This window comes from Gopherus flavomarginatus, chromosome 1, assembly GCF_025201925.1.
Source record: "Gopherus flavomarginatus isolate rGopFla2 chromosome 1, rGopFla2.mat.asm, whole genome shotgun sequence".
Taxonomy (NCBI): domain Eukaryota; kingdom Metazoa; phylum Chordata; order Testudines; family Testudinidae; genus Gopherus; species Gopherus flavomarginatus.
The window spans coordinates 143,560,916-143,585,880 of NC_066617.1; the positions used below are offsets into that span (position 1 = coordinate 143,560,916).

The 24,965-nt window shown below is 47.3% G+C and overlaps 1 protein-coding gene across 1 annotated transcript; it reads left to right on the top strand.

Annotated features, from left to right (window-relative positions):
* The first annotated feature begins 4,357 nt into the window (after window positions 1-4,357).
* On the top strand, window positions 4,358-24,478 carry LOC127042957 (uncharacterized). The gene is made up of 11 exons (XM_050936534.1): window positions 4,358-4,608; window positions 5,052-5,452; window positions 7,936-8,054; window positions 9,789-9,898; window positions 13,582-13,588; window positions 13,806-14,058; window positions 18,004-18,096; window positions 19,545-19,572; window positions 19,872-20,272; window positions 21,257-21,384; window positions 23,489-24,478. Exons 1-11 carry the CDS (start codon window positions 4,412-4,414, stop codon window positions 23,600-23,602), a joined length of 1,851 nt encoding a protein of 616 aa, XP_050792491.1. The 5' UTR covers window positions 4,358-4,411; the 3' UTR covers window positions 23,603-24,478.
* The last annotated feature ends 487 nt before the right edge of the window (window positions 24,479-24,965 follow it).

Consider the following 24,965-nt stretch of genomic DNA (forward strand, 5'->3'; position numbering starts at 1 on the left):
GTCTAAAGCCGCCCCTGGGGAGAAGTAAGCAATGTCGTGTGCAGGAGGAAGGCCTGGGAGGGTGACAATGAGGAGGAGAAAGCAATAACTTGTGCAGGAGGAGGGTGAGGAAGGTGTTTTGCTGCTGCTTCCGTAAGGGTGGTTTCTGGTACTGGGCACACCAGGCTCGCCTCCTTTCGTTGAGTTAGGTAGGCCCCCCCCTTAGCTGAGTGAGCCCTTGTTTGCAAGGGAGGATGGATTTTACCACAGGGACTCATCATACTGCAGCGGAGGAGAGGCTGGTGCAGGGATGCTGAGCTTACCAGGCCCATGTTCTCTCTGGGGTGCCCCCCGAGTGAGCAGCCAGCCACCTAGGGGCAAGGGGACACAACGCAGAGTGGTTGGTCCCGGGAGTGAGTGGCTGGCCAGGAACAAAAGGACCGAGGCTGGCTAGGGTGCCGATACTTCCGATTTTGGCCAGGGCAGTCCCCTTTTTCAGTCCTGTCCTAGCTGTCCCTACTTCTTTACCAAAACTGGGCATTTGTCCTGGCTGCAAGGCAGAGCAGAGAGAGGCGGCTGCAGCCCGGGGGTGAGCTGAAAGCAGCACTGCCCGCCAGCAGGAAAGTGGAGAAAATTGCTGCTGGTGGGCAGTGCTGGCTTCACAGCTGACCCTGGGGCTGCACAGAGCTGGGGGGCAGGGATCAGCCGCAGCCAGGGGAGGCACAGAGGTCAGGGGGAGAGATCAACCTCAGCCAAGGGAGGCGCGGAGCTCGGGGAGGATCAGTCTCAGCCGGGGTAGCTTGGGGGTGGGGACAATCCCGGCCCTAGGCAGCATGGGGTCAGCCCCAGCCTCAGGTGGCACAGGGCTTGGAGGGGGAGATACCACGGTGGGCAGTGTGGAGCTGGGGGGGGGCAGCCCCAGCTGCGGGCACCACTTGGTGGGGGTCAGCCCTCGGAGCCATGGGGAGGGCAGCTTGGGGAGCCCTGCGGGGCGGGGGGAGCAGGGGCTAGTTCCAGCTACCCCCTGGCCTGGCCGTCCTGTTTTCACTATAAAAACGCCGGGATGAGAACCAGTTTATTTTCTCTATCCTCGTCTCTTCCCGCCCTCTGGTGGCGGCTTCCATTACTGCACCTCTCCAGAGCCGCTGTTGTGGGCTTCCTTGGAGCCCAGGCAGAGACTCACCCCGTCCCACTTTTCCATACTTGTTGTCTGGTCACCCTATTTGGGAAGGTGCTTCCAAGGGGAGGGGGACAGCAAAGAGTCTTCAAGGGCTTGTCCTGAGAAGAGGCGGAGTGGTGTTGTCATCTGACCAGAACCCAGAGTCGCTGACGTCTGGTTAAAACAACTCCGGTCTTCAGAGGGGTTGTGCAGCTTGCAATGATGTCAGATTAGAATTACTCTTGTTACCTTGGCTGGTCAGATTTAGTGGAGCAGCAGAGTGCTGTCCTCAGCATCATGATCTTCAAGTGCACCCACGCCAGCATTTACAACTCTGAAATCCAGACGTCCGGGGTGGGGTAAATGGTGGCAGCGTAAATACAAGTTAGATACGTTTCATTTACTGCTGTAAAGTATTTGTTAATTGATTTATCGAACTGTGTCTATTGGGTGTCTATTGTTTATAATTGGTGTTTTTGAGTTAGACCCAATGCACAGATTAGCTCAGGTTTATTCCTGGAGGCTCCCAAGACACGTCATTGTGTGTGCAGAGCCCAGCCAGCAGGAGGCACTGCCAGTTTTAGTTTCCTTCATAAGTAAAAAGACTGCAGTGAAGGGGTAGGTAGAGGATGCCCTCCTATCCAACATCACCATTGGGATACTTCTTTACTGTCAACAGCATCAGGTGCCCGGGCATACAGGCAAGTGTTGCCAGCTGCTGACTAACCCATGGAGGAAAGCGGGGGTGGAGGGGGGACGAGAGAAGGAGGTTTACGCAAGTAACGCAGTTTACATCTGCTCTAATTTTGCCTTTACTTCTGCCAATGGGAGTGCATTGGGGTGGAGTTGGTTGGGCCCGGTGGCCAATGGCAGGACAGGGAGTAGATCTGAAGTGCTGCAGGGTTGGGTGGAGGCACAGGCACAGAGCTTAGGCAGTGTTTGTGAAGGCAGGTATAGGGCAGGGGACGAATAGAGCTGGGGTAGGATGCTCTCTGAAATTAACGAACAATGTTGGTCAGCATGCTGGGTTCTCTAATCTAATGTTTCTGTTATCAGGAATAGAAACTGAAAGGGAGAAACGCACACCAGTAAAACAGGACACAGCTTGGGAGGCTGTAGTGAAAGCCATGGCCACTGGCTGGAACAGAGGTAAAGATGCAGAGTGTGTGTGTGTGTGTGTGTTTACATATATGCTTGTGTGTGTGTATATCCATACAGTATAAAAGTGTGCATTTATATGTGTTAAAGCCTATATGACTTTGTGGACATACAGATGTATGTGCATCTGTATGGCTATTGTGAATCTATGTCTTGTCTCTGTGAGTTTATTTATACTCAAACTGTATTTTTAGTTACTAATTTTTTAATAAAGATAAAGTAACTGATAATAAAATGATTTTCTTGCTTAAATCACAAAAGAGTGCTTCTTACAAAAACAAAAGGTGAGAGACTATAGCAGAGCTGAGGCAATCTAGGTTACAAATTACAAGAGGTACATGCACAAAGCTATAAAAAAGATTTTATATATATAATATATATATATATATAAAAATTAGTACATCCTGTTGGACCCATCTTCCCTCAAACTGCTCAGATTTTTATGTGTGTCTATATCTGTGTGTCTGTCTGGGCTTATCTATATTAGAAAATTTGCACCATTGTAACTAAATCATTACACTGGTGCAAGTTTCTTTATAGGTAAGAGCATATGTTCTCTCTGGGCCTGCTCCAAAGTCCATTGAAGTCAAGCGGACTCTTTTCACTGATTTCAATGGGCTTTGGATCAGTCCCTAGCTGAGTATGTGTCTGCATGTCTGGACATGTTTTGGCTATTCCTGCATGCCCCTGTGGGCTCTCAGATTAAGTTGAAAATGGCAGAGAAGAAAGTGCTGATGAAGGAATTTTAAAAATACAGATTCTTTGTTACCACTAACTCCTGGTGCTGAGGCGGAAATGAGAAGTGTCCCTTGCAGTTTGCTCTCAGTGTTCCCATGCCATGTCAATCCTGTTTTGTCTTCTGAGATTCTCAGTACAAATAACAAGGAATGGTTATTCTGTTCCAAAACGGAACCAACCTGAGCATGTCACCTGAGAAATCTCCATCTTTAAAACGCTATTGTTAATTTTATTTTCCAAACACGTTACTGGCAGTATCTACATTTTAAAATAAAATAAAAGTTTAAAAAAAGAAGAAAGGAAAGAACTGATATTTGGGCATCAGTGGGATCTTATAGTTATAAATGACAATTTGAGGGCCTGAGTCCTGTTGATTTCAATGAACTTTGGACCATGTCCTAGATATTATTATTAATGTTATTTTATTATTAATGATGATTTTTCACTGTTCCATAGTAAGTAATGGGCAATCTCCCTCCGTCACTCATGATTAAATTAGTGGTCATATTGGGGGCCAGGATGATCCCTTATCCATTAGCAGGGAGTTGCTTTCCTGATTAGAAACTGCCCATTGAGAACAAACAGTTGTAGGCCACATGGTCCCAGGGAGGATGCCTTGGAAGGCCTCCCTTTCTGTCTTCCCTTATGTTTCTATCTGTGCACCAGGTGACTCTGTTCTTTTTCCCACAGATCATGAATCCAGAGGCATCACACAGGGGTGAGAATGAAAGCTCCATACCCACATCCTCCAAAAGATTTACAGAGAACGTGGGAGCTAGGAAACGTTCAGATCTCACTCCCTTCTCATCAGTGTGATATTAGATTTAACCCTCCATCTTCCTCATTGTGATGAACTAGGAATGTTCTTAATGTTTTCTCTGAATACTGTGTTGGTGCCTCAGTGTCTCGTAGGCAGTTCTTAAGTATCTGGCAGAGCAAAGGGCCAGTGCACCTAAATGCCTGACCCTCTGTCTCCTAGCAACTGATGGCCTGGGCCCCCCCTCTGCAAAGGTGCCAACTGAAGGTGTTGGAGACAAAGAGATCAGGTGACCTCCTGGCCCGGGAAAGGAATGGAGCAGAGAGGAGGGGCTGGAGGGGGGTGGTTAGTTTGGAGCTGGCTAGGGACGAGGAGTGAAGTGCAGATGTGGGGGTCTGGCTCACTGCCCCCCAGAAAGGACCCGGCCGAGGGGTCTGGTTCGCTGTATCTACAAGCTCTGTTTTAGACCCTGTTCCTGTCATCGAGTAAACCTCTGTTTTACTGGCTGGCTGAGAGTCACGTCTGTCTGCAAAGTGGGGGTGCAGGACCCTGTGGCTTCTCCAGGACCCTGCTGGGGCGGGCTCGCTGTGGGAAGCGCATGGAGGGGCAGAGGATGCTGAATGCTCCAAGGAGAGACCCAGGAAGTGAAGACGTGTGAGCTTCTTGCCCTGAACAAGTCTGCTGCAAGGGAGAGGAGGCTCCCCAAAGTCCTGACTGGCTTGGTGGGGAGCAGTTCCAGAGCATCGCCTGGTGACTCCATGACACTCATCTCTTTCTTTTCTCCCATCACTATCTCTGAATCTCCATCTATTCTTCTGTGAGTTCCCTTTCCTTTTATCTGTGCCTCCTTCTCATCCCTCTCATTTTTAACTTTTTGTGACTGGCAAGCTCTTAGCAATAAAGCTGCAGTCAGTTACTCTTTAGAACAGAGGTCCCCAGCGTGGTGCCCATGGGTGCCGTGGTGCCCATGGGTGCCATGGCGCCTGCCAGGCCATCCTTATGCATCTGCCTTCTGGCTGCCGGACAAACAGCCGCCAAAATGCCGTTGAGAAGTGGCAACAACAAGAAGCGCTAGCCTCTTGATGACGCTGCTTCACAGTGGCAGTTCGGTGGTGATGCCTCTTGACGTTGCCGCTTCATGGCAGCATTTTGGCGGCTGCTTGTCCAGTGGCCACGGTCCTCAGCGGCTAGTCATCCAGCGCCTGCCCCATGGAAAAGGTTGGGGGCCACTACTACTTTAGAATCTCTCTCATGTTTCAGGGGGAAGATATCCCAGGAGACATTTATAGACACTTATGACCCAAGTGTCCTTCGAAGGGAGCAATACATGCTCTATGAAATCAAGTGGAGCAACAACAAAAGGCCCCGGCAGAGCTGTTGCCATAGCACTCAAACGAAGCATGCTGAAATCTACTTCCTGGAAGATGTCTTTCAGAAGCAAAGATCTGATCCTTCTGCCCACTGCTTCATCACCTGGTTCACGTCCTGGAGTCCCTGTGGGGACTGCTGCAAGCAAATCAGGGATTTCCTGAAGGAACAGCCTAATGTGAAACTATTTATTTATGTAGCACGGATCTACTGGCACAAAAGGGAAATCAATCGTCAGGGTCTACGGAACCTGATGAACATCGGAGTGTCCATCCGAGTCATGTACCTCCCAGGTAATGACTCATGAAGTTAGGAGGAATACATGGGATAGAAATGGGACATGGAGCATTTTTCTTCTAGGCTTCTGGTTCCAATTCAGCCCTGGTCAGTCGCCATGGATGGCTCCATGGAAGTTGTAGAATGGATTATGGAATCTTTTCACTTCTACATCAGTGGTTCCAGTCTGGCCCCAAGTCTTGGGGGATAGCGCAATGGGATTCAGAGCTTTTCGCCTTTAGGTCTCTGGTTTCAAACCTTCCCCTGAGTGCCAGTGACCAAAAGCCAATAGCTGACAGCCATTTTTTGACATATTTGAAATTTGCTGGGGTTTGCAGTCCAGCTCCTAGCAGTACAGATAAAAATCACTAAAATCCCGCTCCCAGTTGGCAGTTGCTGATCCCCTTGTCTCAGCAGAGAGGCTAAGGCATGAATGAGCCATTAAGAGTCAAGGCCCTTTTTACTGCTAGAGGCAGGAACTGAGAGCTGAGGCACAATGCTGAGGCATGTGCATGGGTGAAGCTGGTGTGGCACTGTTGCTGTCTCTAGTGGTTCGTTCAGGGAATACACTGAGAACAGCAGTCTCCTTCCCGGCACAGTCCATCTGCCATCTTTCAGTTTCATTTGAGAACATAGTATTGTATTGGGATGTGTAGCACGGCAACGACTTACTGGCACGGTGCCTCCTGCTGATCGTCCTGGGAATTAGCTCTCTAGCTCCAGAGCGCCTTCTGCTGACCGATGTTCCGCTTGCCTCAGGGCTGTTTTAATCCCTTTGGGGCTGGAACAGGGTAACTACCCTGCTACACACAGCCCCCCTCAAGATCCCCACTCCTCGGGGTGGGGATGGGGGTCTCCTGGCCTGGACCAGTCACCCATGCGCCTCCAGAGCCACTCATTTCCTTTCTGACTCCTCCAGATGCTTCCGCAGGTGGGTCTCCTCGTCTAGGATGGCTGCATACTCTTTAGTAAGGTCCGGGGCTCTTGCTTTGGCCTCACGGTGGGCCTGTTCTGCAGCCTCCAGCTGCACACGCAGGCCAGACTCCCCCAGGCCCTCTTCCTTCAGGGTCTGGGTGCCTACTGCGACCTGCTCCACAGCAGCCTCGGTCCCAGCCTCTTGCTAGGCCCACTCTGTCCCAGTCTCTTTGTCTGCCATCCCCCATGGGTGGCTCTCAGGCAGGTCTACTGCCATCTCTGCAGCCTCTACCCCACTGCTCCTTTACCCCTTTGGGTCCACAGGCCCATCCACCTGAGGCCGCCCTCCTCCGAGGGGGCAGTTCTTCTTTATGTGGCCCCATTCATGGCAGCCAAAGCAAGCTCGCCGCCCCTTTGCTGCCCTGGGCCCCGGTTTCCTCGGTCCTTTTCAGGGCCAGGCCTCCCTGGGCTGTGCCTAGACCTCTCAGTCCCTTTGTATCTGGGGTGGGCTGCACATGCCTGCATTCTCCACCACGTTGTAGTGGGGCGACGACTCACTGGCGCGGCGCCTCCGGCTGGTCTCCTGGGAATTAGATCTCCAGCTCCAGACCACCCTCTGCAGCCCGGTGTCTCGCCTGCCGCTGGCCCCCGTGTCCCTCCCAGACCCCCCTTACCTTGGGGTTCTGCTCTCTGCAGTACCCCCACAGTCTGAGTCTCTCCTCTCAGGGGACCCGCCTTCTATCCCCACCTTGTCTCAGTGGCTACTGCCAGTCACTATCTAGCCCCCACACATGGGTGGACTGCAGTCTGTGAACCACTCATCATCGGCAAGGGGGGTTGGACCTGCTACTTTTGCCTACCCCTGGGCTGCCCCTTTGCAACTCCAGTACCTGCTTTGGGCCTTCACCAAGGCCTGCAGCCTGGGGAATTGCCAGGCTGGAGCTCCCCTGCTCCTTTGCCTTTCCCCAGCCCTGCTCAGCCTCAGGTACCCTGCTCAGCTCCCAGGCAGCCAAGTCCTTCTGTCTCCACGCCTAGAGAGACTTTCTCAGCCTCTGGCTCACAGCCTTGTGTAGGCCAGCTGTGGTCTGATTGGGGCATAGCCCCAGCTGTGGCTGCTTCCTCAATTAACCTTATTGGCTCCCTGGAGCAGCTCTTTCCCAGAGCTGTTTTAATCTCTTCCGGGCCGGAACGGGGTAACCGCCCCGCTACAGGATGTCTTTGCAGCTTTTTTTAATCTACCCCCAGAGTAAAATCAGCTCTCCCAATGCTAGTGTGCTTCTGCTGCTAATCATGGACAAATAGTTGATATTTTACTCTTCTCTCAATACATAAATGACCTGTCCCAGGTGAATAAGAGTGAAATTTTGCAAGGCTGGTTTAATGAGACCTTCCCTGGACAGAAAGATGGAAAAGGCCAGCAGAGCATGAGGCCTAAGTGCTATAGTGTGCTCAAGTGGTCCTGCCTAGCAGAAGCATTCTGCATGGCTCCAATTAGTCTTGCTCCCTTGAGATTGACTGACCTTTGTGTATGCTGAGTACACTGATACCTCCTTCAGCACATGACTGATTTGCTCCATTTCCCCAGTTTATAGATACTGTTGGAGAACATTTGTCGACAAAGAGGACAAGTATGAAGATTATTGGCCCAGGCACTTTGCTCCATGGATAATGCTGTATTCTCTCGAACTTCAGTCCATCCTTCAGGTCAGTAGAACTTTAGGGAGGGGGAAATTGCATCCAGAAATGATCCACAGTCACATGCAGAACCCAGTGTCTGAACTGGACGTTTCCTTGATCTCCTTTGAAATCTCCCTGGTTCTGTGAGAGTTTTTCCTGCAGCTGAGCTATAACACATGGTGATTCCCAGATGAGCTCATGGGGATGCTAAAAGGACAGGAAAAGGTTCTTCACATCTTTTGTGGCATTTAAACACCTCTGGGGTTTGCTTTATTTCAAACCAGGATCAATGTAAAAAGTGTCCTGTCCTTTTAAGGGACAAACCCAACAGGGTTTTCCTCAGCCAAAGTATAAAGCAAAGGTCTAGAGCAGGGGTGGCCAACCTGAGCCACAGTAATATGTCAGCAGCCCCCCATCCACTCCCCTATGCTTCCCGCCTGCCCCCACCAATCAGCATCTACTCCCCCCCCCCACCGCAATCAGCTGTTTCACCTGTGCAGGAGGCTATGGTGGGAGGGGAGAGGAGTGAGGGCCTGGCAGGCTCAGGGAAAGGAGCTTTGGGGGAAGGGGTGCAGTGGGGGCAGGGCTTGGGGCAGAGCAGGGGGTTGAGCAGTGAGCATCCTCCAGCACACTGGAAAGTTGGCACCTGTAGCTCCAGCCCCAGAATGAGCACCCAGGTAAGGAGCTGCATATTAACCTCTGAAGAGCCGCATGCGGCTCAGAGCCACAGGTTGGCCACCCCTGGTCTAGAGCATGGGTAGGCAAGTTCCAGAGAGAGAAACCCCTACCAGGTTCTTCTCTAAGATCCCATCCTTGACCTAGAGACCTTTTTTCTGACCCTCCCTTGCAGACTCGACTTCCAACTCTTCCTTCTCTCAGGGCCCATCTACACTAGCAAAACTGTTGTCAGGCCTCCCATCCCTCAACCAGAGCTGGTTAACCCCTTTCCTTGCCAATGTCTGGATGGGATTTATATATTTCCTCCCAGGAACGGGACGATAGAATGTTTCATTGAACTCCTAAAATCTCCTTTATTTCCAAATCACAAGTGTCAGCATCTGATCTGTAATCCACAATCAGTGCATGATGAGTAGAGCTGGTCAAATAATGGAATTTCTGTTCTGTGGAAAATTCCAAGATTTCCTTTCATTCTGCATTGGAACAAACCCGAGATCTTTTGAATTTTTTTTATAACGATTCCCAGGAGGTGAAAGTAAACAAGTTCATCGATTGCAAAAAGATAACAGCCTGCTGACTAGAGCACACATGTGGAAGACCTAGGTTCAAGTCCCCACTCTGAATTAGACAGAGTAGGGACTTGGACCTCAGTCTGCTATATCCCAGGTGAATGCCCAAACCACCAAGCTATTGGCTATTCTTGGAAGATCATCCTCCCTCTGTCTTTCTCTCTTTAAATGCCATTCCGGCCTTGAGAAACCTTCCTGGCAAAAGCGTTATCATAATAGATATATTTCTACAAGACATTTTGGTTTTGATGAATCTGCATGTTCTAATGAAAAATTGTTTACTTGGAAAACTCCAAACCAGTACTCATGATGAGTCTCTGTGATCATTAAGCATGGCATAGAACTCCTGTGAGCCATGGAAGACCCTGGTTCTGAATGAGATTTGAAGCATGCTGATTGCATTTACGGTGAGTTCCTGCCATGCCCATTAATCCCAAAGTGAGTCTAAAGTGCAAATGTTAAGTTGTCAACCTCCCAAAAAGAAACTAACTTCAGCTCCAATTTTTCTCACCAGAACATTCCCTCTTGCTTAAAGATTTCATCATTTAAGAACCAGAGTCCAGTTTTCAGCCTATGTGTAGATGAGAAACAGAAAAGAGCACTCGCATTAGCCAATCCCTATTAGCTGCCAGTATCCTGGCCTGGGCAGCCAACCAGTCTCTGAAAGCCGTGAGTGTCTTGAACCAGGCCATCAACTGCTAAGCAACGGAAACCAAATGACAGGAAACATCACCCACATTAAAACTCCAGAACTGGGGGAGGGGAAGAGGATGCAGCCAGATGCCATTGTTTCAGCTTGTAGCTTTTTGAAAAGTGAATCGTGTTTAAATGTTTAATGCTTTACAGTGACTGGGTCATGTTAGCACCTTTCTATGGGTTTATTCCATCACAGTTAACACAAGAGTATCTTGCTTATTCCAGGGCCGCCCAGAGGATTCAGGGGGCCTGAGGCAAAGCAACTTTGGGGGGCCCCTTCCATTAAAAAAAAGTTGCAATATTATAGAATACTATATTCTCGTGGGGGGCCCTGTGGGGCCCGGGGCCTGGTGCAAATTGCCCCACTTGCCCCCTCCCCCCTGGGTGGCCTTGGCTTATTCTGCAGCCAGTGCTGTTTCACCAAATGAACATAAAACTATATGCTTTGCTTTGTGTAAGCAGTTTATAAAGGAACTAACTCATTATGTATTTACATATAGAGACCTTAGAGAGGATTTATTTTCTGAGGTTATTTCTTTGAATTATGTTTCTCTTATACATTTATGGATTTTACTTTTTGTCATTTGTCAACATAATATTTGAATAAAATATCTATAAGGAAGCACTGCCTTTGTTTGTTTTTACATTTTCAAAATGTAAGTCAAGTGGTACTTCTTAATAATCTCTGGTCAGTGCTAACATAAGAATGGTCCAATGTATGACATCACAGATTGTTCTAAGAAGCAACAGAGAGTCCCGTGGCACCTTTAAGACTAACTGATGTATTGGAGCATAAACTTTCGTGGGTGAATGCCCACTTCGTCAGATGCATGATGCATCAACTCTTGTTCTGAGAGTTGATTAAGTGATGAGGGCAATTCTTAAAATGAATTTACATTCCAGAAATTGGCTTTACCAGTGTTTAATTTTCCTCTAGGCTTTCCCATGGTCCTCAAACTCCATATATTGTGTTCCTTTGTGAGATCATAGAAGGCTGATGGCATTCTACGAATAAGAACTTCATATATATCCAGACATTAGCATGTATTTACATAAAGAAGATATGGCACTGTACAAGGACAGCAAATTGTTGCAGAGAATCTCCCCAGCTATTGTAACCCTAGCATCTCCCAGCAGACTGATGCTGGGGTTAGGGAGCTCCCAGTTATTCCATTCCTGGCCTCTCCTAGCAGAAGGTGATGTGGAGAAAAGAGCAGGAGACTAAGAGCAACTCTATTTCCTGCTCTTGCAGCTACTCGTGCTGTAGGGCCCAGTGTTTTAAAGTGGATTTGCCATGGAAGCTATGTCTGAAATAACAAACTACAAGTTTCAAGTGAAATTTCCCCCCACTATATATCTGTCGGTCTCTCTCTCCCCTCTCTATCTCCTTTATCCCTCCTCCCTCTCTTTTCAATCCCTACAATATCTCTGACTCAGTTACACACACTCATGAGAATTTTGGGAGATTCTCCCATCCCTAACTAGAGAACATCAAGGCTCCACAGTTTTTTTTAGTTCATAACCACTGTCCTCTTTGTGTCTTGTTTACCTCCTCAGGAATCCCTATATAGAACTGATATATTTCTTATTTCATCTCCCTTACATTCCTGATGACACACTGGGCAGAAATGAGGCAGTTCCCTTTGTTCCCTGAAGTTTCAGTGACTAGGAATAGAAACAGAATAACATTTAATAAAATCATCCCACAGTCCCAAAGTCTGGCAAGATAGTGAGAGGAATTCATGACTTCTAGGGCAAAGACACAACAATGGTGTTTCTGTGTGGGTATGTGTGTGTGAGAGAGAGAATCACTCCCTTGGGAGTCAACTAAATTGAAAAGCATTTGCAGTAGCTTTTACTAACCAAGTGATATTTAATTTTTAAGAGTTAATTTTCTAGTGCTAAATTGATCAGTGAACCATGAATTAATATTGTGTGCCCATAACTGAGAATTTCCATACTGTTTCACATTTAATTATAATGCTATTTTATAGCTGTTTCTGTAAGCGGGGAATAATATGTATTAAATAGCAATGATACCTGAACTTCTTTCTGGTCATAACTAAGGCTGTCGATTAATCGCAGTTAACTCACACAATTAACTCAAAAATTAATTGTGATTAATCACAGTTTTAATTACACTTTTAAACAATAGAATATCTATTGAAATTTATTAAATCTTTTGGATGTTTTTCTGCATTTTCATATACATTGTATTCTGTGTTGTAATTGAAATCAAAGTGTATATTATTTTTATTACAAATATTTGCACTGTAAAAATGATAAATAAGAGAAATAGTATTTTTCAGTTCACCTCATACAAATACTGTACTGCAATCTCTTTGGCGTTAGAGTGCAACTTACAAATGTAGATTTTTTTTTTTATGTTATATAACTGCTCTCAAAACCAAAACAATGTAAAACTTCACTCAGTCCTACTTCTTGTTCAGCCAATTGTTTACATTTACAGGAGATAATACTGCTCTCTTCTTATTTACAATGTTGCCAGAAAATGAGAACAAGCAGTTGCATGGCACTTTTATAGCTGGCATTTCAAGGTATTTACGTGCCAGATATGCTAAACAATTGTATGGCATTCATGCTTCGGCTCCCATTCCAGAGGACATGCTTCCATGCTGATGACACTCGTTAGAAAAAGAAATGCGTTAATTAAATTTGGGACTGAACTCCTTGGAGGAGAATTGTATGTCCCCTGCTCTGTTTTACCCACAGTTTGCCATATATTTCATATTATAGCAGTTTCGGATGATTATCCAGTACATGTTCATTTTAAGAACACTTTCACTGTACATTTCACAAAACGCAAAGGAGGTACCGATGTGAGATTTTTAACTGACCCAAGGTACCTTCCAAAATCTGAGAAGTCTTAAAAGAGCAACAACTCCAATGCGGAAACCAGAAAACCCGAACCACCAAAAAAGAAAATCAACCCTCTGCTGGTGGGATCTGACAGATGATGAAAATGAACATGCATTAGTCTGCATGGCTTTGGATTGTTATTGAGCAGAACCCGTCATCAGTATGGATGCATGTCCACTGGAATGGTGGTTGAAGCATGAAGGGACATATGGATCTTTAGTGCATCTAGCAGGTAAATATCTTGTGACACAGGCTACAACAGGGCCAGGCAAACACCTGTTCTCACTTTTAGGTGACATTGTAAACAAGAGGAGGGCAGCATTATCTTCTGCAAATGTAAAGAAACTTGTTTGCCTGAGTGATTGACTGAATAAGAATTAGGACTGAGTAGAGTAGCCGGCTCTAAAATTTTACATTGTTTTATTTTTGAAAGCAGATTTTTGGTTTTTTTTAAAACATAATTCTGCATTTCTAAGTTCAACTTTCAGGATAAAGAGATTGCACTACAGTACTTGTATTTGGTGAATTGAAAATTACTATTTTTTTATAGTGAAAATACTTGTAATAAAAAATAAATATCAAGTGAGAACTGTACACTTTGTATTCTGTGTTGTAATTGAAATCAATATATTTGAAAAAGTAGAAAACATCCGTAATGTTTTTAAAAATGGTATTCTATTATGGTTTAACTGTGCGATTAATCGCAAGTAATTTTATTAATCGCTTGACAGCCCTAATGTGGGACTTGCATGTGCTAGTGTGACCATTCTGGCTCTGGCAGAATTTTAGCAAGTGGGAATGTATTGCCCCTTAGTGAAAGTCAGTGTGGTGTTTTGATTGGCCTTCTCCCACTCCCAAAACAAAGGGGAAGGGCCAATGAGAAATCAAGTTCTGAGACTGACAGTCCCCAGGCCAATGGAGAGAGTCCAGTGCTCCAGAGCTGCCTGATTGACAGGGCAGGGAGACCAATGAAGGGCTCAGGAGCCCAGGGCTCTGTCCTCTGTGTGAGCTGGGAGCAGCAGCCAGCACTGGAGGGCGGGAGAGGCAGTGGCCCGAAGGGAGAGCGGGGCTGGAACCTGGCAGCAGCAGCAGCTGGGGAGCAGGCGCTGGAGCACCCAGCCCAGCAGAGCTGAGTGGGGACAGGGGGAGCTGCAGGCCCAGAGCTGGGGAGCCGCCGCCTGCTGTGCCCCACGTGACACCGGAGCCGGGTGCGGTGAGCTGCTGGGGAGAGCGAGGGGACCCCGGGCAGGGAGCCAGCCCAGACAGGTGGCCTTGCAGGCTGGACTTGGAGGGAGACTGTGACTCTGACCGGGGGGGCTGACCCTGAGGAGAAGGGTCCTGTTCCCTGCAGCTTGAGAGCGTGTGGCCACCACCAGAGCAGGTGTCTGACCCACGGTGTCACCGCAGGCAGCCAGGGCCTGGGAGGGAAGTCCGGGAGGTGTGAGGAACAGACTGAACTTTCCAGAGACGCTGGTTGTGGTGTCCCTGTGCCGCAGAGCGGGGTGACATGTTTTCCTTTAACCCTTCCCATTTTTTCCTCATTATTTGACAATTGCAGTTTAATAAATTGTATTTGCTTGAGCCGTGGGCGGCACCTTCCCTGGCGCTGCCGTTGACCCACTGCTGGACACCTGGGCTGCGGTGCCCCCGGCCCTTCCTCGAGATCCACACCACCTCCTCCACTCCACCCCCACCCCGAGATCCCTGCTGCTCGCCCTGTCCCTCCTCCTGGGGACGTGGAGAGCCAGTGGCCGGTGGACTGAGAAGGCTCAGCCAGGCACTGGGATTGGTGGCAGGGGATGCCTTCAGGGGCTGGAGGAGCTGGCACTGGGCCCGGCGCAACTCTGGCGGGAGGAACGGGAGGGGGTTGGCAGCTCGGCCCGGTGCTGGGGCTGGCCTGGCACTTGGGGAGGTTGGCGGCTTGGCCTGGTGCTCGGGGGGGTGGGGGTGGCGGTGGGTTGAGAAGAGCTGGTGGTAGTGGCTCGGCCCAATGTGGCTGGGGTGGGTGGGCTGGGGCTCCTCCGGACAGGGGGGCTCCTCAGGGCTTCTCCTTTTATGAGTGTATGTGTTTTTTCTGGGTTCTGGTAGGTGGGAGAGAGGGGCCTTGGGTGGACGGTGTGGGGCCGGTGGGCTAGCCTCCCCAAGGCGGGGTTCACTCGCTGCTCATGCTTTGAACTATATGTAATGATCGGTGGGTCAGGGAAGCATCTGGTGTGAAGAGATTACCTGGAGTGAGGACACCCTTGACCCTGTCCTAAGTGACCATGACAAGACAGGGGGTCAAGCCTCCCAGGAATACGGGGCACAGCCTCGTTGGGGTTATGAGGACTCAGCCACACAGGAGAGTGTAAGAGGAGTCCTTGAAGTCAGGCAGGCCTCTAGGTAAGGGCAGGTGGACCAAGGACTCAGATCCTTTTGCTAGTCCATTTTACCAGGGTAGTGTATAAGCTAGGAAAGTTTCTCACTGCGGGAGCATTCCCCCGCTTACACATGTATATCAGTGTCTCTCTCTCTCTCTCTCTCTCTCTGAGGCCTCTGAACTTAATTGGAAGTGTTCCATTTGGGAAGATCTTGAGCGCTGCAATCCAGCCTAGGAGACAACACCTGCCATGAAGCCTTAGGGAAGGGTGGGGGGAGAGAGCAAAAGCTTTCACTTTCAGGGAATGCAAAGAGAGTGTGTGATGGGCTCCATTTTGGAGAGGAGCTGAGATTGCTTGATGGAGCTCTGTCCAAGCCACAAACTGCCATTAGAAAGCCAGAAGCTGCTGCTGAGAGCCTGCTGGGGCTTCGATGAAGCAAGGAGCCTCAGAGGCTGTTCTGGGCTTCCTTGGAGCCCAGGTAGAGACTCGCTGTTGTTGTGCCCAGAGCTGGCTTCCATGGGGCCTGTAGTGAAGGTGTAACTATGCTGGTTCTGGCTGGACCCAACTGAGAGAGTCAATTCAAGACAAATGGCTTAAAGCAGGGCTGTTACAGCTCAAGGCTGGGGTTCCTATGCACACCAAAGCAAACGAAACCAGCCAAACAAAGACTTTGGTTTTACCCCACTGGCTAACCATAAGTCACAAGCAATTCCCATAGACACTCCAATTTCCCAGTATCACCATCAGTGCCACTCGTTATGGGGACAAATAGTTATGAAAACCAATACCCCAGTAAAAGAAAAAAGAGTTTTTCTCAATCCCAAAGGACCAAGCCCCAGACCCAGGTCAATGTACAAATCCAATCTTACCCACAAATCACGTTGTTGCCAGTCCTTTAGAATCTAAAGTCTAAAGGTTTATTCATAAAAGGAAAAAGATATATATGAGAGCTAGAATTGATTAAATGGAATCAATTATATACTGTGGCAAAGTACCTTCTTCTCCTCAGCAGGCTCAGTCCTTTTTAGCCTTGGAGACACAGGCTTGGGCAAAGCAAATCCTTCTAGGTAGCACAGGGTCTGGCTATTCCTTCCCTCAGTCAGTCGCTTGTGCTTGTTTTCCTTCCCTTCTGGGAACAGAGTGCAACCTTCCTTGCTGGAAGGGTTCAGAGCCTTGCTTGCTGCAACCAGCCTACTGGCAGCTTTCCTGCTCCTGCTCCCTTCCACGCCCAGGAAGGTTTAAAAAGGTCTCAAGCAGCTGGAACTAGCTGAACCTAATTAGTTCCCTGGTAAGCCCTTTTCCAGCCAGGGCGGGCTCCAGGGGTTTGGCCACCCCAAGCAGCCAAAAAAAAAAAGCCACGATCGTGATTGTAATCTGCGGCAATTCAGTGGGAGGTCCTTCGCTCTGAGCGGGAGTGAGGGACGCTCCGCCGGATTGCCATCAAATACGGGAAAGTGCCGCCCCTCTCTGGAGTTGCCGCCCCAAGCACCTGCTTGATAAGCTGGTGCCTGGAGCCGGCCCTGTTTCCAGCTGAACCTTATTTCTATTGGTTCAGGCTTGTAGCAGTGATGGAGTAAACTGCAGGTTCAGATCAAGTCTCTGGAGTACATCCCCAGCTGGGATGGGTCATCAGTCCTTTGTGTAGAGCTTCCGTTTATAGCAGAGTCCCTCCAGAGGTAAGAAGCAGGATTGAAGACAAGATGAAGGAGCTGCAGCAGCTTTTTATATAGTCTCTTGCCATATGGTTTCTGCTTTTTTTTCCCCAAAAACAAGCTGTCCATCACATGGCATGGAAAAACCTCAGAGTTCTGTCCATAGGCATGTCCCTGCATACCTTGTTGAGTCACAAGGTGTGTCTGCCTTCTCTCAATGGGTCAGTTGTATAGCTGATGGTCCTTAATGGGCCATCAAGCAGGCTAGGGAGAGCTGACACCAACTTGTCTGGGATGTCACCCAGAAGCATAGCATAAGTTTGAAATACAGACAGTACAGAGCCAATTCATAACTTCAGCAACAAAAATGATATACATATATAGACACCATAATCATAACCAGCAAACCATAACCTCTCCATAGACCCCTTACACGACAACCTTTATACAATATTTGCTGCAAATATATAACAGTGGTCGCAACAGTGATCTATAAAGTTACAGATTATATCAATAACATCACAGAAGGCCTTATGAATAACCACCACCCTCATTTGGGAAGGTGCTTCCAAGGGGAGGGGGACAGCAAAGAGTCTTCAAGGGCTTGTCCTGAGAAGAGGCGGAGTAGTGTTGTCATCCAACCAGAACTCAGAGTTGCTGATGTCTGGTTAAAACAACTCCAGTCTTCAGAGGAGTTGTGCAGCTTGGAATGATGTCAAGATTAGAATTACACTGCCTCTTGTTACCTTGGCTGGTCAGATTTAGTGGAGCAGCAGAGTACTGTCCTCAGCATCATGATCTTCAAGTGCACGCATGCCAGCATTTACAACTCTGAAATCCAGACGTCCGGGGTGGGGTAAATGGTGGCAGTGTAAATGCAAGTTAGATACGTTTCATTTACTGCCAATGGGAGTGCAGTTGGGGTGGGGTTGGCTGAGCCCGGTGGCCAATGGCAGGACAGGGAGTAGATCTGAAGTGCTGCAGATTTGAATGGAGGCACAGGCACAGAGCTCAGGCAGTGTTTGGTGAAGGCAGGTGTAGAGCAGGGGAGGAATAGAGCTGGGGCAGGATGCTCTCTGAAATTGACGAGAAAAAGTTGGTCAGCATGCTGGGTTCTCTAATCTAATGTTTCTGTTATCAGGAATAGAAACTGAAAGGGAGAAACACACACCAGTAAAACAGGACACAGCCTGGGAGGCTGTAGTGAAAGCCATGGCCACTGGCTGGAACAGAGGTAAAGATGCAGTGTGTGTGTGTGTGTGTGTGTGTGTGTGTATATATATATATATTTATATATATGCTTGTGTGTCTATATCCATACAGTATAAGTGTGCATTTATATATGTTAAAGCCTGTATGACTTTATGGGCATATAGATGTAAGTGCATCTGTATGGCTGTCGTGAATCTATGTATATAATATATAGTAGATATCTCCAGTCTGTTTGTCTCTGTGAGTTTACTTATACCCAAACTGTATTTTTAGGTACTCAGTTTTTAATAAAGATAAAGTAACTGACAATAAAAAGATTTTCTTGCTTAAATCCCAAAAGAGTGCTTCTTACAAAAACAAAAGGTGAGAGAATACAGCAGAGCTGAGGCAGTCTAGGTTACAAATTACAGGAGGTACATGTACAAAGCTATAGAAAAGATATATATATTTTTTTAAATTAGTACATCCCATTGGACACATCTTCCTTCTAACAGCTCAGATTTTTCTGTGTCTATATCTGTGTGTCTGTCCGTATGGGCTTATCTATATTAGAAAACTTGTGCCAGTGTAACTAAATTGATACACTGGGGTGCACGTTTCTTTATAGGTATGTGCATGTGTTCTTTCTGGGCCTGCTTCAAAGCCTATTGAAATCAAGGGGACTCTTTTCACTGATTTCAGTGGGCTTTGGATCAGGCCATAGCTGAGTATGTGTCTGTGCATGTCTGGACATGTTTTGACTATCCCTGCATGCCTGTGTGTGGGCTCCCAGATTGAGCTGAAAATGCTGAGGAGGAAATGTGAAGTGTCCCTTGCAGTTTTCTCTCAGTGTTTCCATGGCATGTCAATCCTGTTTTGTCTTCTGAGATTCTCAGTACAAATAACAAGGGATGGTTATTCTGTTCCAAAACAGAACCAACCTGAGCATGTCACCTGAGAAATCTCCATCTTTAAAACATAATTGTTAATTTTATTTTCAAACACATTACTGGCAGCATCCACATTTTAAAATAAAATAAAAGTTTAAAAAAAGAAGAAAGGAAAGAACTGATATTTTGGCATAAGTGGGATCTTACAGTTTTTTTGAGGGCCTGAGTCCCATTGATTTTAATGAACTTTGGACCATGTCCTAGATATTATTATTAATGTCGTTATTTTATTATTTATTAATAATGATGATTTTTCACTGTTCCATAGTAAGTAATGGTCATTCTCCCTTCCCTACTCATAATTAAATTAATGGCCATATTGGGGGCCAGAATAATCCCTTATCCGCCTCCACTATCGTCAGGATACTGCACATGAGCAGGGAGTTGCTTTCCACAGGAGGACTGATTAGAAACTGCCCATTGAGAGCGAACAGTTGTAGGCCACATGATCCCAGGGAGGATGCATTGGGAGGCCTCCTTTTTTCTGTCTTCCCTTATGTTTCTCTCTGTGCAGCAGGTGACTCTATTCTCTTTCCCACAGATCATGAATCCAGAGGCATCACACAGGGGTGAGAATGAAAGCTCCATACCCACATCCTCCACAAGAGTTAAAGAGAGAGTGGGAGCTGGGAAGATTCAGATCTGACTCCCCTCTCATCAGTGTGACACCTGATTTAACTCTCCTTCCCTGCCTCTCTCTCTTTTCTTCCATCACTGTCTCTGAGTCTCCCTCTATCCTTCTGTGAGTTCCCTTTCCATTTATCTGTGCCTCCTTCCCATCCCTCTCACTTTTAACTTGCTGTGCCTGGCAAGCTCTTAGCGATAAAGCTGCAGTCAGTGACTCCTTGGGATCTCTCTCATGTTTCAGGTGGAAGATAAGCCAGGAGGATTTTGTGGAGAATTATGACCCAAGTGTCCTTCCAAGTGTGACTTACCTTCTCTATGAAATCAAGTGGAACCATCGCAGAAGGCACTGGCAAAGATGGATCTGTAGTGCTGGTGGTGAGCATGCTGAAACATACTTCCTGGAAGATGTCTATAGAAAGCTAAGATCTAATCCTTTTGTCCACTGCTCCATCACCTGTTACATATCCTGGAGTCCCTGTGGGTACTGCTGCCAGGAGATCATGGATTTTCTGGAGAAAATGCCTAATGTGAATCTAGTCATTTATGTAGCACGGCTCTACTGGCACAAAGAGGAAACCAATCGTCAGGGTCTGTGGAACCTGGAGAATATTGGAGTGTCCATCCAAGTCATGGATCTCCCAGGTAATGACTCATAGGGTTACAGGGTCTGGATGGTTGAGAGGGGTTTAGAGATGGGAGTTGGGGGCATTTTGCCCCTAGGTCACTGGTTCCAATTCATCCCTGGTCAATGACCAGCTGAAGTTGTATATGAATTATGGAACCTCTCACTTCTGGGTCAACAAGTCTTGGGAGGACTGTACAATGGGATGCAGAGCTTTGCCTCTTTAGGTCTGTGACTGAAAGACACTATCCGACAGCCATTTTGTGGCTTCTGCGAAATGAGCTAGTAGTTGCAGGCAAATTCCTAGCAGAGCAGGTGACGATCACTAAAACCTCTATCCCTGCTGACACTTACTGATCTCCTTGTCTCAGCACAGAGGCTGAGGAGTGAATGAGCCGTGAAGAGTGAAAGCCCCATTTACTGCTAGAGGTGGGAACTCAGAACTCAGGCAGTGCACATGGGTGAGCCCATGTGCATGGGTGAAGCTGCTTTGGCTATCACTGTCTCTAATGTTCCATTCAGAGAATAAACAAAGAACACCAGCCTCCTTCAGGGTGCAGTCAGTCTGGTGCAGCTCCACATTGCCAATTTCACCTGAGAACATATCATTATATTTAAATGTAGAGGCATGTCTTTGAAGCTGTCTTTTAATCCAGCCCCAGTGTAAAATGGACTCGTGCACTGATGCTGTGCTGTTGCTGCTAATTATGAAGAAACAGATGATATTTTACTCTCCCGTCAGTACAAAAATGACCTGTCTAAGGTGAATAAGTGAGGGAAATATTGCAAGGCCAGTTTAATGAGGCCTCCCCTGGGCAGAAAGATGGAAAAAGCCAGGAGAGCATGAGTTCCAACGGCTTGGCTTCCGTCAGCTGGTTCTTCCTAAGGGTGATGTGTCTCCATGGCAGAAGCCCAATGCATGGCCTTGCTCCCTTGAGCCTGACTGATCTCTGAGTCCACTGATGTCTCCTTCAGCTCATAAGTGAATAGTTCCATTTCCCCAGATTATAACTACTGTTGGAGAACATTTGTTGATGAGGAGGACAAGTATGATGATGAAGATGATTATTGGCCCAGGCACTTTGCTCCATGGATAATGCTATATTCTCTCGAACTCCAGTCCATCCTTCAGGTCAGTGGAATTTTAGGGAGGGGTAAAGTGCATCCAGAAACAATCCACAATCGCATGCAGAATCCAGTGTCTGAACTGGACATTTCTTTGATCTCCTTTGAAATCTCCCTGGTTCTGTGAGAGTTTTTCCTGCAGCTGAGCTATAACACATGGTGATTCCCAGATGAGCTCATGGAGATGCTGAAAGGACAGGAAAAGGTTCTTCACATCTTTTGTGGCATTTAAACACCTCTGGGGTTTGCTTTATTTCAAACCAGGATCAATGTAAAAAGTGTCCTGTCCTTTTAAGGGACAAACCCAACAGGGTTTTCCTCAGCCAAAGTATAAAGCAAAGGTCTAGAGCAGGGGTGGCCAACCTGAGCCTAAGAAGGAGCCAGAATTTATGAATGTACATTGCCAAAGGTCACAGTAACACGTCATCAGCTCCTCAGCCCCCAGTGCCTCCCGCCTGCCCCCACCAATCAGCGCCTACTCCACCCTCCCACCGCAATCAGCTGTTTCATGTGCGCATGAAGCTATGGTGGGAGGGGAGAGGAGTGAGGGCATGGCAGACTTGGGGGAAGGGGTGGAGTAGGGGCAGGGCTTGGGGCAGAGCAGGGAGTTGAGCAGTGAGCATCCCCCAGCACATTGAAAAGTTAGCATCTATCGCTCCAGCCTCGGAATCAGTGCCTAGGTAAGGAGCCACATATTAACCTCTGAAGAGCCTCATGCGGCTTCAGAGCCACAGGTTGGCCATCCCTAGTCTAGAGCATGGGTAGGCAACTTCCAGAGAGGGACCCCCTGCCCAGTTCTTCTCTTAGATCCTGTCCTCAACCTGGAGACCTTTCTTCCTGACCCTCCCTTGCAGACTCGACTTTCAACTCTACACAGCACATCCTTCTCTCAGGGCCCATCTACACTAGTAAAACTGTTGTCAGGCCTCCCATCCCCCAGCCAGAGCTGGTTAACCCCTTTCCTTGCCAATGTCTGGATGGGGTTTATATATTCCCTTCCAGGAATGGGACCACAGAATGTTTCATTGAACTCCCCTAAAATCTCCTCTATTTCCAAATCACAAGTGTCAGTGGCAGATCTGTAATCCACAGTTAGTGCGTGATGAATAGAACTGGTCAAAGAATGGAATTTCTGTTCTGTGGAAAATTCCAAGATTTTCTTTCATTCTGCATTGGAACAAACCCGAGGTCTTTTGAATTTTTTTGTAACCACTATCAGGAGGTGAAAGTAAGCAAGCACACCCACGGCAAAAAGACAACAGCCTGGTGACTAGAGCAGTGCTTCTCAAAGTCGGGCCGCCGCTTGTTCAGAGAGAGCCCCTGGTAGTCTGGGCCGGTTTGTTTCCCAGCCACGTCTGCACGTTTGGACGATCACAGCTCCTACTGGTTGCGGTTTGCCGTTCCAAGCCAATGGGGGCTGCAGGAAGTGGCATGGGCCGAGGGATGTGCTGGCTGCCCTTCCTGCAGCCCCCATTGGCCTGAAGCAGCAAACCGCGGCCGGTGGGAGCCACGATCGGCCGAATCTGCAGATGCGGAAGGTAAACAAACTGGCCCAGACTGCCAGGGACTTTCCCTGAACAAGTGGAGGCCCGATTTTGAGAAGCACTGGACTAGAGCACACATGTGGAAGACCTAGGTTCAAGTCCCCACTCTGAATTAGACAGAGTAGGGACTTGGACCTCAGTCCACTATTTCCCAGGTGAATGTCCAAACCACCAGGCTATTGGCTATTCTGGGAAGGGCATCCTCCCTCTGTCTTTCTCTCTTTAAGTGCCATTCTGGCCTTGAGAAACCTTCCTGGCCAAAGCTTCATCATAATAGATATATTTCTGCAAGACATTTTGGTTTTGATGAACCTGCATGTTCTGATGAAAAATTGTTTAGTTGGAAAACTCCCAACCTGTTCTAATGATGAGTCCCTGTGACCATTAAGCATGGCATGGAACTCCTTTGAACTCACCTTGGTTCTGAATAAGATTTGAAGCATGGTGATTGCATTTACAGTGAGTTCCTGCCATGTTCATTAAATCCCAGAATGAGTCTAAAGTGCAAATGTTAAACTGCCAACCTCCTGAAAAGAAATTAACTTCAGCTCCCATTTTTCTCACCAGAACATTCCCTCTTGCTTAGAGATTTCATCAGATGAGAACTATACTCCAGTTTTCAGCCTATGTGTAGAAGATGAGGAACAGAAAAGAGCACTCACATCAGCCAATCCCTATTAGCCGCCAGTATCCTGGCCTGGGCAGCCAACCAGTCTCTGGAAGCCATGAGTGTCTTGAACCAGGCCATCAACTGCTAAGCAACAGAAACCACTTGACAGGAAACATCACCCACATTAAAACTCCACAATTTGGGGAGGGGAAGAGGATGCAGACAGAATGGGTGCCGCAGAGTGACTGCTTTGCTAACACAGCGTGTTTTCTCAGTTGGTGGGTTACTCTTGCATGCGCTGATAGAACAGTAGCTCTCAAACTTTTATACTGGTGACCCCTTTCACACAGCAAGCCTCTGAATGTGACTCCCACCATATAAATTAAAAACACCTGTTTATATATTTAATACCATTATAAATGCTGGAGGCAAGCCGAGGTTTGGGGTGGAGGCTGACAGTTCGCAACCCCCCCATGTAATAAACTCACGACACCCTGAGGGGTCCCGACCCCCAGTTTGAAAACCCCTGTGACAGAACATTAGAATGTTTAATCATTTCAGTTTTGATTTAGTTACTCTTAGCCATTCCCTTGCAATTGCTTTAGCTTGTAGCCTTTTGAAAAGTGAATCATGTTTAATGCTGTACTGTGACTGGGTCGTGTTAGCACCTGTGACTCAGTGTACAGGTTTATTCCATCACAGTTAACACAAGAGTATCTTGCTTATTCTGCAGCCAATGCTGTTTACCAAATGAACATAAAACTGTATGATTTGCTTTGTGTAAGCAGTTCATAAGGAACTAACTCATTATACATTTACATATAGAGACCTTAGAGAGGATTTATTTTCTGAGGTTATTTCTTTGAATTATGTTTCTCTTGTAGATTTCTAGATTTTATTTTGTCTCATTTGTCAACATAACATTTGAATAAAATATCTATAAGGAAGCACTGCTTTCGTTTGTTTTTACATTTTCAAAATGTAAATTATATGGTGGTACTTAATAATCTCTGGTCAGTACTAACGTAAGAATTGTCCAATGTATGACATTACAGCTTGTTTTAAGAGTTGACTAAGTGGTGGGGGCAGTTCTTAAAAAGAATTGACATTCCAGAAATTGACTTTACCAGTATTTAATTTTCCTCTAGGCTTTTCCATGGTGCTCAAACTCCATATATTGTGTTCCTTTGTGAGATCATAGAAGGCTGATCACATCCTACTAATAAGAACTTCATATATATACAGACATTAGCATGTATTTACATAAAGAAGATATGGTAGTGTACAAGGACAGCAAATTGTTGCAGAGAATCTCCCCAACTATTGTAACCCTAGCATCTCCCAGCAGACTGATGCTGGGGTTAGGGAGCTCTGAGTTATTCCATTCCTGGCTTCTCCCAGCTACTGGAAAAGTCTGTTAACGTGTGTGAGGAT

Excerpts from the sequence above, each read along its gene's own strand:
- LOC127042957 (XM_050936534.1), top strand. The coding sequence starts at position 4,412 with ATGCTCCAAGGAGAGACCCAGGAAGTGAAGACGTGTGAGCTTCTTGCC. Across the intron at positions 14,059-18,003 it reads CCACGTGACACCGGAGCCGG|GAATAGAAACTGAAAGGGAG; the intron begins GTGCGGTGAGCT and ends TTCTGTTATCAG. Across the intron at positions 19,573-19,871 it reads TCCAGAGGCATCACACAGGG|GTGGAAGATAAGCCAGGAGG; the intron begins GTGAGAATGAAA and ends CTCATGTTTCAG.